Raw genomic sequence first — 13,510 nt, forward strand, 5'->3', positions numbered from 1 at the left:
GAATATATAAGGAACAAGACGCCATCACTGATGTTTGGAGTATTATGAATAATGTTATTGAATATCCATGGATGGATGAAATTTTTCTGGGGACTCATTCCTTCTACATTGATAACAATATATTTGAATTTGATTAAAGAGATGTGGGATTTGAGAACATTTCATTGCAACTTTCCTTGTTCTTAATCGGATCTACAATAATGTCGTATTCACTCCGTCGTTAATCGAATCTACAATAATATCATATTTCCTTGAGATTTAAGATTGAAATACACTTACTTCGTTTCATTGAAGTAGCTTACATTCAATTCATTGAAGTAGAATGAGGTATACTTCCAAAAGTCGAAGCCGAGATTAGCTAGCCACTACAATAATAATGAGAGTCAAATAGAAATCTCAAACACATTCCGTAAAAGACGAAGAAGATGCTATAACACATTCACTCTCATGACTACTCGCCTCAATATTATTAGAACTAATACTATTCATGATATTTTCGGACACCAAATATTAAGTTAGGAGAGTTCAACCATTTCCATTAGAACCGACTCAATTGATCAAATTTAATTGAGACAATTAATTTGTCATATATTGTTCATCAGACACGATATTCAAACAGGATTTGGAAGTATACTAGTAGTTTCTTTTTACCGGCATAAGGAGTTTAGTTGTTGATGGTGGATTTGAGATTTTGAGCACATCACTAGGTTAAGGATGCCAATAATCTACATCCCGACATAAATTTCTGTGTAAGTGAGCAACCAATATACAAGCACCACACACTATGATTCCCCGGAAAAAAAAATCGAATGCGATTGATGCCATCATTTTGTAAATTTGTACCGTCCAAAACCCCAAATGAACGGAATCATTCCCATGTCGGTTTTTGTGAAAAAGTGGTCCCAACATATTTGTGAAGGAGGACGATGAAGAGTCAGAGTGGACGGAAATTTTAACGTTGTTATATCATTATCGTCATCACATTTTTGTTACTCATGAAATAAGTGAATGATACTACTTACAAAACACTGTTTCATCTTTTTCAGTGTGTTGCAAGGCACCAGCAGCATCTTTTTCAGTGTGTTTAAAGGCACCATCAAGATTGTTTGTTAGCGTCCATTTCTTATTCTTAAAGAGAAGAATAAGAATCAAACTTGAAACAACATATGAGGAATTTACAAATTATCTATCATCCCCGAATCCTTAACCCACGACGCACTGAATCAAACTATTTCTCCCAACACAAGGAACATATCACATAACTCAACTCAAGCAAACAACAAAAGCAACCCACATTACAATACTAAATAAATAGGGAATCAACTTCTCAATACACTTTCATTTAATAAACTTTATTTTATTATATTATTATATATTTCTTTATATTATATTATATATATATTATATCAGTAAAAAAACCATCCCTTACAATAAAAACCAGAAGGGGATATAGCTGTTAGCCTATTACAGTACTTACTTACACAAGCTCTGAATTCTCTATCCATATAGAGAATTAAAATTTCATATTAAAATACAAAAACCTGACCTTTTTTTTTTTGGTTAAAAAACAAAAACAAAATTTCATGGGTTTTCACGAAAAACAGCTGCCAAACCAGTCACAACCTTAACCCCGGTCTGCGAGTTTTTGGGTTTCAATTCTGGTGGCTTCCATTCAACCACCACTTTTGACTCTGACTCATCACATCTCACTTCACCTCCACCACCACCACCACCTCCACCACCCATCAAAACCCTCTGTTTTCTCTCAGTTTCTTCACGAGGCCAATTGCAAAACAGAGGTGGTGTGGTTCTTGTGTAAGGAGATAACCATTTCGATCTAACGTATTCGAGTTTTCTCCATGGTGGAACATGCAAACCCTTTTTCTTCAGACTCTGTTTCGCTGCCTCAGAAGCTATGGCTACAATACCCTGTAAACGATCACACTTCCCCACGAACACGTAAGGAAGCGTCTGGAGAATCGCTTTGTAAGACTTGGTTGCTCGAGCAATCTCAAATTCTGACCTGAAGTCAACGTCAATTATTACCCTCTCCTTTCCCATTACCACATCAATGTATTCATATTCCCCTAAAAAATTCATCAAAAACAAACAAATTAATTTAAAGCAGAGAAAGGCAAACGAGCAACAAGCTGCGCCGCGCTATCAGAGACAAACCGTTTTTGTTACTAATGATAGAGAAATTACCGGCAATACAGAGAGTGGATTTTTCCCAGCGAGATTTGCAAATTGAAGCATCGTATCCAAGAGTTAACAATCCATCAGTTATAGTCTTTCTGCAATTATCGTCTTTGCGTTTGCACACAGTTTTGTTCTTCTCAATTATCTTTGTTATCTCCGCTAACATATTCCTTTCAAAAACATTTGGACACGCCACCAAATCCTGTTCGAAATAGTAACAAAAACGGTTAAGAAATTATAATCAAACACCTAATTTCTCACTTATCGACTACTTAACTTAATTAATTAGTACTATCAAAGAACTAATTTCTCACTTATCAACTACTTAACTTAATTAATTTAGGAAATTAAACACACGATTCATACCTTGAGGGTTTCATACTTTTCACCGGAAGAAGAACCACCGAGCGCGTGAAGTTCGGTGTCGGAGCTATCGTCAAAGTTTCCGTTGAAGCAATTGCGAGCACAGGAAACGGAATGTTTCTCTTGATTCTCTTCAATGAAACTCTGCACCATCTTCGCCAGACACACCGAGCTTGGTTCGAACTCAACGATTCCATTTCCGTTTCCGTTACCTTCCTTTCGTGCATGCGGCTCATCGCCGCCGATCTTCTCCACCGATGGATTCTTCAGAACGCCTGAGAACTGACGCTCAAAGAGCCGCTTCAGCCGCGACTTCACAACCGGCTTAATCCTCTCGGCCGGCACCTGAGAATCGATCGGCTGAATCTTCATCGTGAAAGGCATAACGAATCTCCAGAAAAAAAATCACAGACTCTCCCGATCTTGAATTATGAATCAAAACACAGAACCGCTTCTTCAAATTTTGCAGAACTGAATTTCAAAAATTCTAATAAAAACGATTCTGAAAACCGTAAGAACTTTAAACAATAAACGATCGTCTTAATATTTTCTTGATTAATTTGATTTTATACAGAGAAAATTGAGTAAGCATAGAATAACTTGAAAACTCTGCTAAGTAAAGTTGCTTTTGCTTAGGGTTTATACTAAACACAATTAACCTCTCAAACAATACACGCAACTACAAATTCATGAAATCAGGAACAATTAACATGGCCAGGTTTTCATCCATAGTCTCCGAGGAGTTTTCCACCGGCGATTCGCAGATGAAGAATTGTAAGCGCGTGAAGCTGTGAGTAAAGAGAGGATAAGAAAAGATCACATAGCATTGACACTACTTAAAGGCAGCGAGTAAAGAAAAACTGAAAAAAAGAAAATAACGACACGTGTAATCTTATGTGGCGGATTGGAATGGACGCTCCTTAAGACTGAATACCGAAAATACCCTTGGGGGAAGGTAGTTGGTCCCGCTATTGTGATAGACGGATAGAGATGGAAATAAGTTAGGATATGGAAGAAAATGGTTATAGCTTTTGGCTTTTTGAGGTGAGACAAGTGTTGCAGCGCGTGAGTTTGACGTGACAATTATAATAATAATACTCCCTTGTTAATTGTTATCGTGTTTGAGGGAAAGTTCATAGCTGATGGGTTCATTGGGTTTAGGACCGTTTGGGGAGAGAAAGTTTAAAGGGCAGTTTTGTCACACGGGGCATCATTGTATGTGTGGATTCGTGTAATTGAAAAACGGTGGTTGGAGTACATGGATTTACTATATTACCCCTATTGATATATTGTTGGTTCAAATGTCAATTTCGTGTTTATGAAGCTTAAGAGCAGTTAGTTTCACGGAAAATGCCTCAGCGATCTAAAGTTATGATTGTCGTTTGCTATTGGATGAGCGTTTAGACGCAGCGATTGAAAGTTGCTCTGTACTTGTATGTACAGTAACTTGTGTAAATTAAATTAATAAAAAAAAAATTCTTATTACTTTTATATATAAAATTAGGGCATTGAATTGATTCTTAGACCATCTACAATGGTTTCAACACTTAACACCCACTTTTTCAACTCCCAACACTCCACATCATTTTCTCTTTCTTCCACCTAATAACTCAACACCCATTCAACTTTTACCCTCTCCAATGTTTTTTCATTCAACACCCTACCCCACCACTTTTTATTTTCATATTCTTATTTAAATTTTATTTTTATTTTTATGATTACATAAAATTACAATTATCGATTAAAATTAAATTAAAATAATAAATACTTAATAATTTATTTTTTAATTTTTTGTAATAAAAACAAAATTTATTTAAATAAGTTGGTTTTTTTTTATTTAATAAAGACACTTAACTTCAAAAAAAACACTAATAGAAAGATAATAATAGAGAAAAATAGTGAAAAACTTGGTTTTTTTTCTGTGTCCAAATCAAATGAACCAAGTCTCTATTTATAGAGGAAAAAAATCATGAATTTTGGTAAAAAATAAAATATAAAAAAAAATAATTTGCAACGAAATAATTGAATTCAAAGTATTAAATGGATAAAAATCTGGACAGCCAATCAAGACCAGCCACGTCAGCCCCTGCGTCATCAGTTTACATGGTGTTGAGTTTTCTCAACATCTCTCTCCTCCAAGACACACTCAACACTACACTACACACACCATTGCACATGATTTTGTGGTGTTGAGTTCAAATAAACCCACCATTGCACATGGTCTTAGAGATTTCTTTTTTGTTGAATTTATATTCTAACATGTTGTCTTATATGAAACTTTTAAGAAATTGTTGTAGCTTCTTTGTGAAAAATAAGATAAGGTAAATTCTTATTGTTATTTGTGGAGTAATTTTATTTGACATAAATAAGAATAATTCTATTATTAGCTGGAAATTATTGATTTTATTTGACCATTATTATTACAGGAAATTTTCTTTTAACTATAACTTTTTCTTAATCTACCATACTGAATTTAATTTATTTTTGAAAAATGTAAATCAATTTTCTGACCAAATTAATGTTGATTTAGGTATCTAATTAAAAGTATTTATGATTCAAGGAAACTTTAAAGCATAAGTCAATGCTCTAAGCATGACTAGCTGTTTCCCTAAATAGCGATCTAAAATAAAGTTGAATAAGTTGAAGATTTAAAATATGAGTTTGACGTAGAAGCTTATCTCTCATTTATTAAAATGAGACCAATGAAAAAAAATTAAATTTGACCGGTTAAAAATACAATTTTTGAATCTGAAAGAAAGAAAATGCAGAGTTCCTGCCTCAAGTTATTAATTTAGACAAAGAATTTACTGTTGAAATATTTTATTTAATATTTAATTTAATAACTATATTTTAATATTATTAGGTAAATATTTATTTTTATTTAATTATATTAATTATTTATTAACTACGAGTTTTAATTGATTATTGATTAAGTTAAATAATTATATTACTTAAAATTTTAATTATATATTTAATTAATTAATATAACTTCAATTTACATGAATGTTAAATGATTCATTTCAAAATAATAACAATTTTAATTGATCTACTCACTACTATATGAACAAATTAAACTATAATATTCAATATGTCGAACACAATGTAAATTATTTTTCTCAATGCTAAGATATAAGGAGTTTAATTATTTTTAAAAAGAAAAAGAAAATCCTAAGTCTCATTTATAAGAAAAAAATAATTCATTTGATACATTGAATAAGTAATGTATTTGGATAATATATTGTCTAAATACATTAGTTATTCAATATATAAAAAATTAATTTTTTTCTTATAAAATAGGACGAAAGGTAGTATTTTGGTGGTGAACCAATGTTTTAAATGGTGAAACCATGGTTTTGTGTGTAAAGGGACGTAAATCCCTAGATATGAAAAGAAAAAAGAGTACTCTCTGAGATCATAATTATAAGCAAATATTTTTAACATAATTATAAACAAATATTTTTTTAGATTCATTGAATAATTAATGTATTTGATCTTTTATGTAGACCAAATACATTCATTATTCAATGAACTTAAAAAAAATAATCTTTACTTATAATTATGGCCGGAGGAGTAGTAACAATAATTTTAGAAAAAATAAAAAGAAATAGAATGAATAAAATTGAAGGGTAATGATAACATGTAGCCTAAGAAACTTAAAAATAAAAAGTTTATGTTGGAAAAGCAATAAAAAAATGAATTAATAACTTTTAATTAAAACAATGCACAATTTCTAAAAAAAAAAGTTTTTATATTTAACTCTCAACATATGCCCTTCATATTAGCATTATCTAAAAGTGAATGAATGATGATTGTGTAGTAAGTTTTCCTGAGTTAAACAAGTGGGGTTTATGGAACTACTATTGTGATATGGAGGCTTACAAAAATAAAATATCTAATCTTCCTAACTATTTAAATTTGTTATGGTCTAAGGTGTAACATAAATTATACCTTTAAAAGTATCATGTTTGGTTTAGAGATTGTTTCAAAATAGTTTAACCACACAAGATAATTTTATTAGGAGGGGTGTAATTGAACAAGGTTCATTTTTTGTATGTTGGAGAGTGTGGGATTATAGAATCAGTTTCACATATGTTGGAGAGTGTGGGATTATAGAATCAGTTTCACATATGTTTGAGTGTCCTTTATTTGTAGGTGTGTGGTCTTCAGTCTGTAAGTGACCCAAGTTATCCTCTATGTTCCATGACGATGGGCTTTCACACTTCAATCAGTTTGAAGGTCTACTTGGAAAAGATAAAGTTGTTTCCTTGAAAGCTTAAGCGATTTGGTTCGCTCTGACTCGGGTATAAAGTCTTTCCTCACAAAGTGCCAATAACCAAAACATTCCAACCCTGACGGATGAGAAATCAATACAACAGAATAAAAAGATAAAAAGCAAGTAAATAAAAGCAATCATAAATCACTAGAATAACTAAACTAGGGTGGACTCGCTTTAGGGAAGGATCCCTAGCAGAGTCTCCAGCTGGCACGACGCGAAAAATTCCCGAGCATAACGAACGTTTGAAATACAACAAACTCGTCGCCGAACTTTATTTATTCCAAAAGGAAAGGGAAAATATCTATAAAACCCAGAAAGAACAACGATATGGCCATCGCAACCAAATTAGGATTTGAGAGTCGGTTATGTGAGAGGAAGGTATTAGCATCCCTCACATTCGTTGTACTCAACAAGACCCGTTTAGTTAGTTTTGCGAAAGAATGTTAGTAAGAGGCTTTAGCTGAGGTTGGCAGCACCATCCATACTTTCATTGTTGAGGTGCAATTTGTTTTTTGTCATTCACTCATTTTGAATAAAATACACACAAAAGTTCTGATATAGTGTTTTCTTTCTGTGTGTTTCAATTGAATTCAAATGTGTCAGTATTGTATGAGCTTCTAGGAATAGGCCAAGAAAATGAAGAACTAATATGAGTCATGGAAAGAGGAACTATTTGGTGTTTAAGTCGAACATTTTGTGTGTAAGTGCTCAGGTTTGCTTCTATTTAATTTTCTTTGCTTACATGACTAAGCGATGTTTAATTCGTCACTAATTTAGATTCAAGCACAAATATCCTTAAACTAAACTTCAGCTTTGATGGATCTAACATATGTAGTGCATCAAATTTTCCTTTTGAAGTGGAAAGTTGATTACAAGTTACAAATTGTTAAAATTGTTCTTTTGTTTAGTTCATTTTGCAACACACACACACATATATTACCACCACTGAGAGTATATCTTCTAAGACTTCAATGAAAAACCTGTTACAGGTAATGTAACCTATTTGTGTTTGTCTGCAGACATATGCACATAAGATGCTTATTGGAAAGAGATCATTCATGAGGACAATCAGACAAAAGAACTAACTTTCGAATTTTACTTCTCAATTTGAGAGTGAGTATGATTCAGCTTGTCTTCTGATTTTGGTGCAAATTTATCTTATGTTTTGTTTTTCTTCATCTTTATTGTGTCGAAATCGTTTTGTAAGTTTTTTTGCAAAATCTTTATTGTGTAGAAGTTTCATCAGGAAGGGCTACAAGGTACTATCTTTATGTAATAAGATATGGATATGTTTATATTTCATTTATTATGAAAAAGTTGCCCTCAAACAAACATTTTCTTCAATTAATATCAATAGTATTCTTGCCCCGCATCACGACTTATATTGTTAAGATTTTTGATCTAAACATGTTATGCGTTCCTATTAGGTTGATTGTAAAATATAGGCCGTCCATGGCAAGTATGATTGGTACCTAGACGCCAAAGGAGTCTATATGAAGTCCTTGAAGCAACTAAATCCATCCAAAATTTTGGCTCATTCGGGCTACATGACTAACACTAATGAGAGTTTTGGTTATTCTTAGATACAAGGAGTTGTGAACCAGAACTATGATATTATTATTGTTGTAAGAGAGAATTATGTGAAAAATGATTTCAATAAGCCTATACCTAACAAGATGTCGGGGAAGATTTCTCCCATCAAAGAAACCAACAACATTGAACCCAAAGAAAATGTAAGATAGTCTACCATCTTTATGGAGGTTTTATGTCTTTGAAATCCTTAATAATTATTTAAAATTTCAAAAATTGGCTTTAATATAACATGAATATAAAATCTATTTATGTTGCAGATAACACATTAAGAAAATTCAGCAGCAAAGGTTAATGGTGTGTGTACATATGGTCCTTGGGGTGGCACTGATGGATATGTATTTGACGATGGAACCTATAAAGGAATACGAAAAATCCATTTGTCGCGCAATGTTGGAATTATATGGATGTCATCTCAGATTTTTCAAAACATCTGCTAAGTTTGGATAGTAGGATTAAATTCTTATAGGCAAATTAGTCTTCAAGTCGAAATGGTGTCTTGACCATTTTTGATGCGTTCCATCGAAGGATGAAAGGGCTTTCGTTGAATTTATAGGTTTTATAGGCCAAAGATATAAATTTTGGGACTTAGACAAAGTTGAAGCTTTCAAGTGGCAGACAAGTGCGTATGGTCGAACGAGGATGAATAGGATAAGATTAGACAATTATACGAAGATACATGTAAAGTTCGTGAGATTCATTTTTGCATGGCTTTGGAAACGTAGGGTAGTTTGCTAGGCCGACCGTTCTAGACAATTATATTATGATTAGTATATAATCAGTGTTTGTTTACATTTTCTAGTGTACGCAATTTGACACAAACTTGAGAAACTCAAAGTATAATTGGTTAAAAGAAACGAGTGATCTACAATATATATGACTGCGTTCCGTGTTATCAATTAAAGTTATTTATTTTCAATCATTCACTACATTCGAAGTTCTTTATTGCATTCCCAGTTTTCATTTTGTATAGTTTTTAACTTTAGTATCAAAATTATTCAAACTTAATCTTTTGCACAACATGTCCGAGATTTTTTCGAGTTTGATCCCTTAAGTGAACGAAACTTGTCTTTGTTTACCAAATTTACCAGTAAACAAATTTTCCGACCTGGTGAGACCCATTGTGTCAAATTTTGAGTTTTCTTTTAAAACCTGCATAGTTCTTCATGCATGAAACTTCTCAATCTGAGTGTGCCTGAGATTAAGGAGTGGTATGATTTCCAAATATTATCATAGTAGAACTAAAAAAAAATACTAGAATAATGAATCCAAGAAACAACAACAATGTAAAACAACCTTATAATACTATAGAGGAGGGCACTGTAACGCCCGAAAATTCGATTATTCACTTAATCTAGACGTTCGGAGCATTTAGTAAAGTTTTCGTATTTTGAGACGATTTAGTCGGTATTAGTTCGGGATAGCGGATTGATATTTAATCAAGAATTTTGATGTTTTCAGTATTAGAAATATTATTGGAATAATATTTGAAGTTTTGGGATTTTTTTGAGTAATTAAGATTAGACCGGAAATATGATATATTGGTCGAATTTGAATTGTCGGTGTTATTTTAAGAAGCGTATTTGAATTTATTAAGTTAAAAGTCAGATTTTAGTCGGATGGTCGAAGAATATAATTAAGAATAATATTATTTGTAAGTCGGAATTATTATATCGGCGAAATATTATTAAGTGATATATTGGTCATTTTGAGTTATTAGACTTAGTGGGCCTAAAATTGGTTGTGAAAAGAAAGTGTTAACTAAGCCCAAATTGAATTTTATATTAGGGTTTTAGAGAGGAGAAAGAATAGTTGTCATTTTTGGAGAAAACAAGAATAGAAGAGAAAGAGGCAAGTTTTGGAGTAGATGAATAAAGCTTAGAAACTTCCATCCATGGTGCCAAATTGGAGACCCATTGAGTTGATTCAATTGATAAGGTAAGGGTGGGGTTCTCTTCCTATAATTGGGCTTATGAAAAATTGTATGTGGGGAATTGGGTTTATAGATTTATTGCATTTGATGTGTTAAATTGTTGCTATGAAAAATTAGCGTTGCTGCGAAAATTAGTAGCACGTGAAAATTAATCGTGTTGCAAGTATATAAATTTAGTTAAGAATCCGATGGATTTTCTGGAACTGCTCCGTCGAAGGTGTCGACCAGCATACAAAGGAGATAACCGTCATAGCTAAAGGGGAGGACCGTCCCTAGCTATTGTCATGTTAAGTTAAATTATATATATATATATATTAACTAATTTAAATGTGTTTAGTTGATGAAAATAACATGATAAATTATATACATACACTAATTGATTAAATAAGTTTAGTATATTGCAATAACCATAAGTAATGTAATTAGCAGTGATAAATTAATCAATACCAGAATGATTACAACGTGTGCAGGATAATTGAAAAGTAACAGCTTAGTTATAGCAGACTGAAGAGTTAACGAGTGTGAATTTCTTTGGTTCAGTAGTATAATATATTAATTATAAATATATTAATTATAACATATTTATGTATAATGGTAGAAATTAGTATATTAAGTTAAACAAAATATTTTGTTATAAGAATCATGTTTTGGAACCTATTAAATAACAGTAATATTTATATAATGCAAAACAGTCTCGTCGATTAAAATAGCTGAATTAAGAGGTATAATTAGTTATCCGGAATTAGATGAAAATTTACGTGGTAGCTAAGTTTAATTAGTAGATTAACATGGTTGTGTTATTTTATTGAAATTGTGATATTTTACGAATCGACTGAAATTGTGTTTGGTTTAAATATTCTTTATAAATAAATTATAATAATTTAATAGAATTGTCAATAGAGTTGTTAGAGTTGTCAATAGAGTTGTTAGAGTCGACAATAAGTTGTCAAAGTTGTTTTGAATTATTAAGAGTCATATTTCTATTTGTTTTGAGTAATTCTGACATGTTTAGAGTTGTCAGTGTATAACGTCGGTGTTTGTTTTTTTTTTATTGGAACTTTAACAATTCATATCTTTTGAACCGTAACTCCGTTTGAGTCTCCGTTCGAGGCGTTAGAAAGCTAGCGTGATATTCTTTTCAATAAAAATGGTTTTGAGCAATAGAATGCTAGAAATTGGAAATGGAGTAGAAATTGAAGTGAATTAAATTAATATAGTTTGATATTAATTGGTTAAATTAATAGTTAAATTAATTGCAATGAGTTTAATTGATTGGAATATACTTGAAGTTGGATCAATTATTCGGTTTGTCGGTAAATTACGGTATTTTGAGGATTCGTCCGTAATTGTGTTTGGCTTGAATATGTATGTTGAGAATAATATATGTATATGCCATAATGTTGTGCTAATATTAATTCTCTGTGGTTAGTTGGTTAGCATTAAATTAATGATTAATTGCTTGATGTTGAAAGCGTGTGTTTATGTATAATTGGCAAAAATGAGAATTAACATGAGATAGTATGGTTACTAGTGTTAATTGGATTGTGTGAATCGTAATTAATTAATTGGCCTCTTATATGTTAATGATGTGTGTGTTGCGAATGTTGTGTACAATTGGTGGATAATTCATAGAGTTGAATCATTGAGATATGCGGAAAGTTAAGATGGTAGAGATGATCTTAATTGCATATATTAGTGATATTGTACATACATTCATATCATAGTGTGCCTTGAAACACAGGTGGATTTGCTTTGAAACACAAGCGGGCTTGGATTCTAGAGTGAATCGGAAGCCGTAAACTATATGTTTACAATTGGTGGACTTTGGTCTTGTCCGGATCGGAAGTGTGACTTAGATTCTAGAGTTATGAATCGGAGGCCGGTGAAACTTAGAATTTCACATTGGTACCACATGCATAGTGTCACATGTTTCATTGAGTCACATTAGAGTTATGTGATAGTTTATTATGTGCATTATGTTGTGATAAGTGTACGAGTGAAAAATTGATTATGTGCATTGATGTTGTGATGCTATGTGTATGAGTTTGGTAATTGATTATGTACACTTGGTGTTGTAGTGATAATTGTATTAGTTGATAATTGAGAAGGGGTGATGTTTGACTACGTAATTGGTTAAATGCGAGAATATGTGATAATGATGGATTGTGTATATATTTGGAATAATAGTATTGAATCCTTTGAGTATTATACGATTGAACTTCGTGCATACTTGAATATGTGAAATTTATTGGATGATACTATTTACACAATTATGACTTGTTGTGCGATGAAAAGTATGAGAGATTAATGAACTGTGGAAGTATGATGTGTATGGTAACTGTTGATACTTGCGATGTAATGATTTTATATGCCTGAATCCTAATATACAATTTATCATGCGCCCACTTATATGATTTGATATCTCACCCTTTCTCTTGTTTCGCCGTTGCCTTTATATTGGTAACGTGCAGGTATTCAAGTATGAAGATTTAGTTGTCGTTACTCGAGTCGGTTGTCGCTCTGATACGTAGCACTCTGGGGGGAACGATTTATGTCATTCATGATGTTGTTGTTTAATTGTGTTATCTTGGTTGAACAAAATGATAAGTTAACTGAAGATATTTTATTGAATACTTGTTTAAGTGATTCCGCTGTGTTTTAATAAAATAAGTTATTCTGTTTCAAAGGTGCTATGTATCCGCTAAATGCGATGAAGTGATTTATTGTTGAAGTGAATATGTGACGCCTCATTTGTTTGTCGAGAAATTTTAAGAAAAAACTCTGATTTATATATATTTGTCGGGTAGAAATGGGGTGTTACAGGCACAGTCACTGCGAATTCGACTGAAGGAACTGCATTCTTAGCAAGCATGACGACCTTACCGGCGAATGCTCAAAGTGGGGAGATATTTTCCCATCAATAACACACAATCACCTGTGACTCCTAGACCAAAAGTGGCTAGTGATTTAAGACCCTTCATGACAAGTTTCACAATGCCCATGAATGGAAAACTATGCATCGATGTTTGGTGACAATGCAGCGACCATATATTTGCCACTTCAGGGATCATGATCAGCTGTAAATAACCCTGGTCGAAACTTATAGCCATTGGTAATGGGATTGTCTTTCCAAGCAATGCCAACTTTCA

The 13,510-nt window shown here is 32.3% G+C and overlaps 1 protein-coding gene across 1 annotated transcript; it reads right to left on the bottom strand.

Annotated features, from left to right (window-relative positions):
- Positions 1-1,410: 1,410 nt before the first annotated feature.
- On the bottom strand, positions 1,411-3,392 carry LOC131621694 (uncharacterized). Its single transcript, XM_058892728.1, has 3 exons — positions 2,566-3,392; positions 2,206-2,401; positions 1,411-2,087 (listed from the first exon to the last, which is right to left on the bottom strand). The coding sequence occupies exons 1-3, from the start codon at positions 2,944-2,946 to the stop codon at positions 1,582-1,584; spliced, it is 1,083 nt and encodes a 360-aa protein (XP_058748711.1). The 5' UTR covers positions 2,947-3,392; the 3' UTR covers positions 1,411-1,581.
- Positions 3,393-13,510: the final 10,118 nt, after the last annotated feature.

The sequence above is a fragment of the Vicia villosa genome, unplaced genomic scaffold (genome assembly GCF_029867415.1).
Source record: "Vicia villosa cultivar HV-30 ecotype Madison, WI unplaced genomic scaffold, Vvil1.0 ctg.000010F_1_1, whole genome shotgun sequence".
In the NCBI taxonomy this organism is placed as follows: domain Eukaryota; kingdom Viridiplantae; phylum Streptophyta; class Magnoliopsida; order Fabales; family Fabaceae; genus Vicia; species Vicia villosa.

Coding starts and splice junctions, on each gene's coding strand:
- LOC131621694 (XM_058892728.1), bottom strand. CDS start 2,946: ATGCCTTTCACGATGAAGATTCAGCCGATCGATTCTCAGGTGCCGGCC. Junction 2,402..2,565: donor AAAAGTATGAAACCCTCAAG/GTATGAATCGTG, acceptor TATTTCGAACAG/GATTTGGTGGCGTGTCCAAA. Junction 2,088..2,205: donor ATCCACTCTCTGTATTGCCG/GTAATTTCTCTA, acceptor TGAATTTTTTAG/GGGAATATGAATACATTGAT.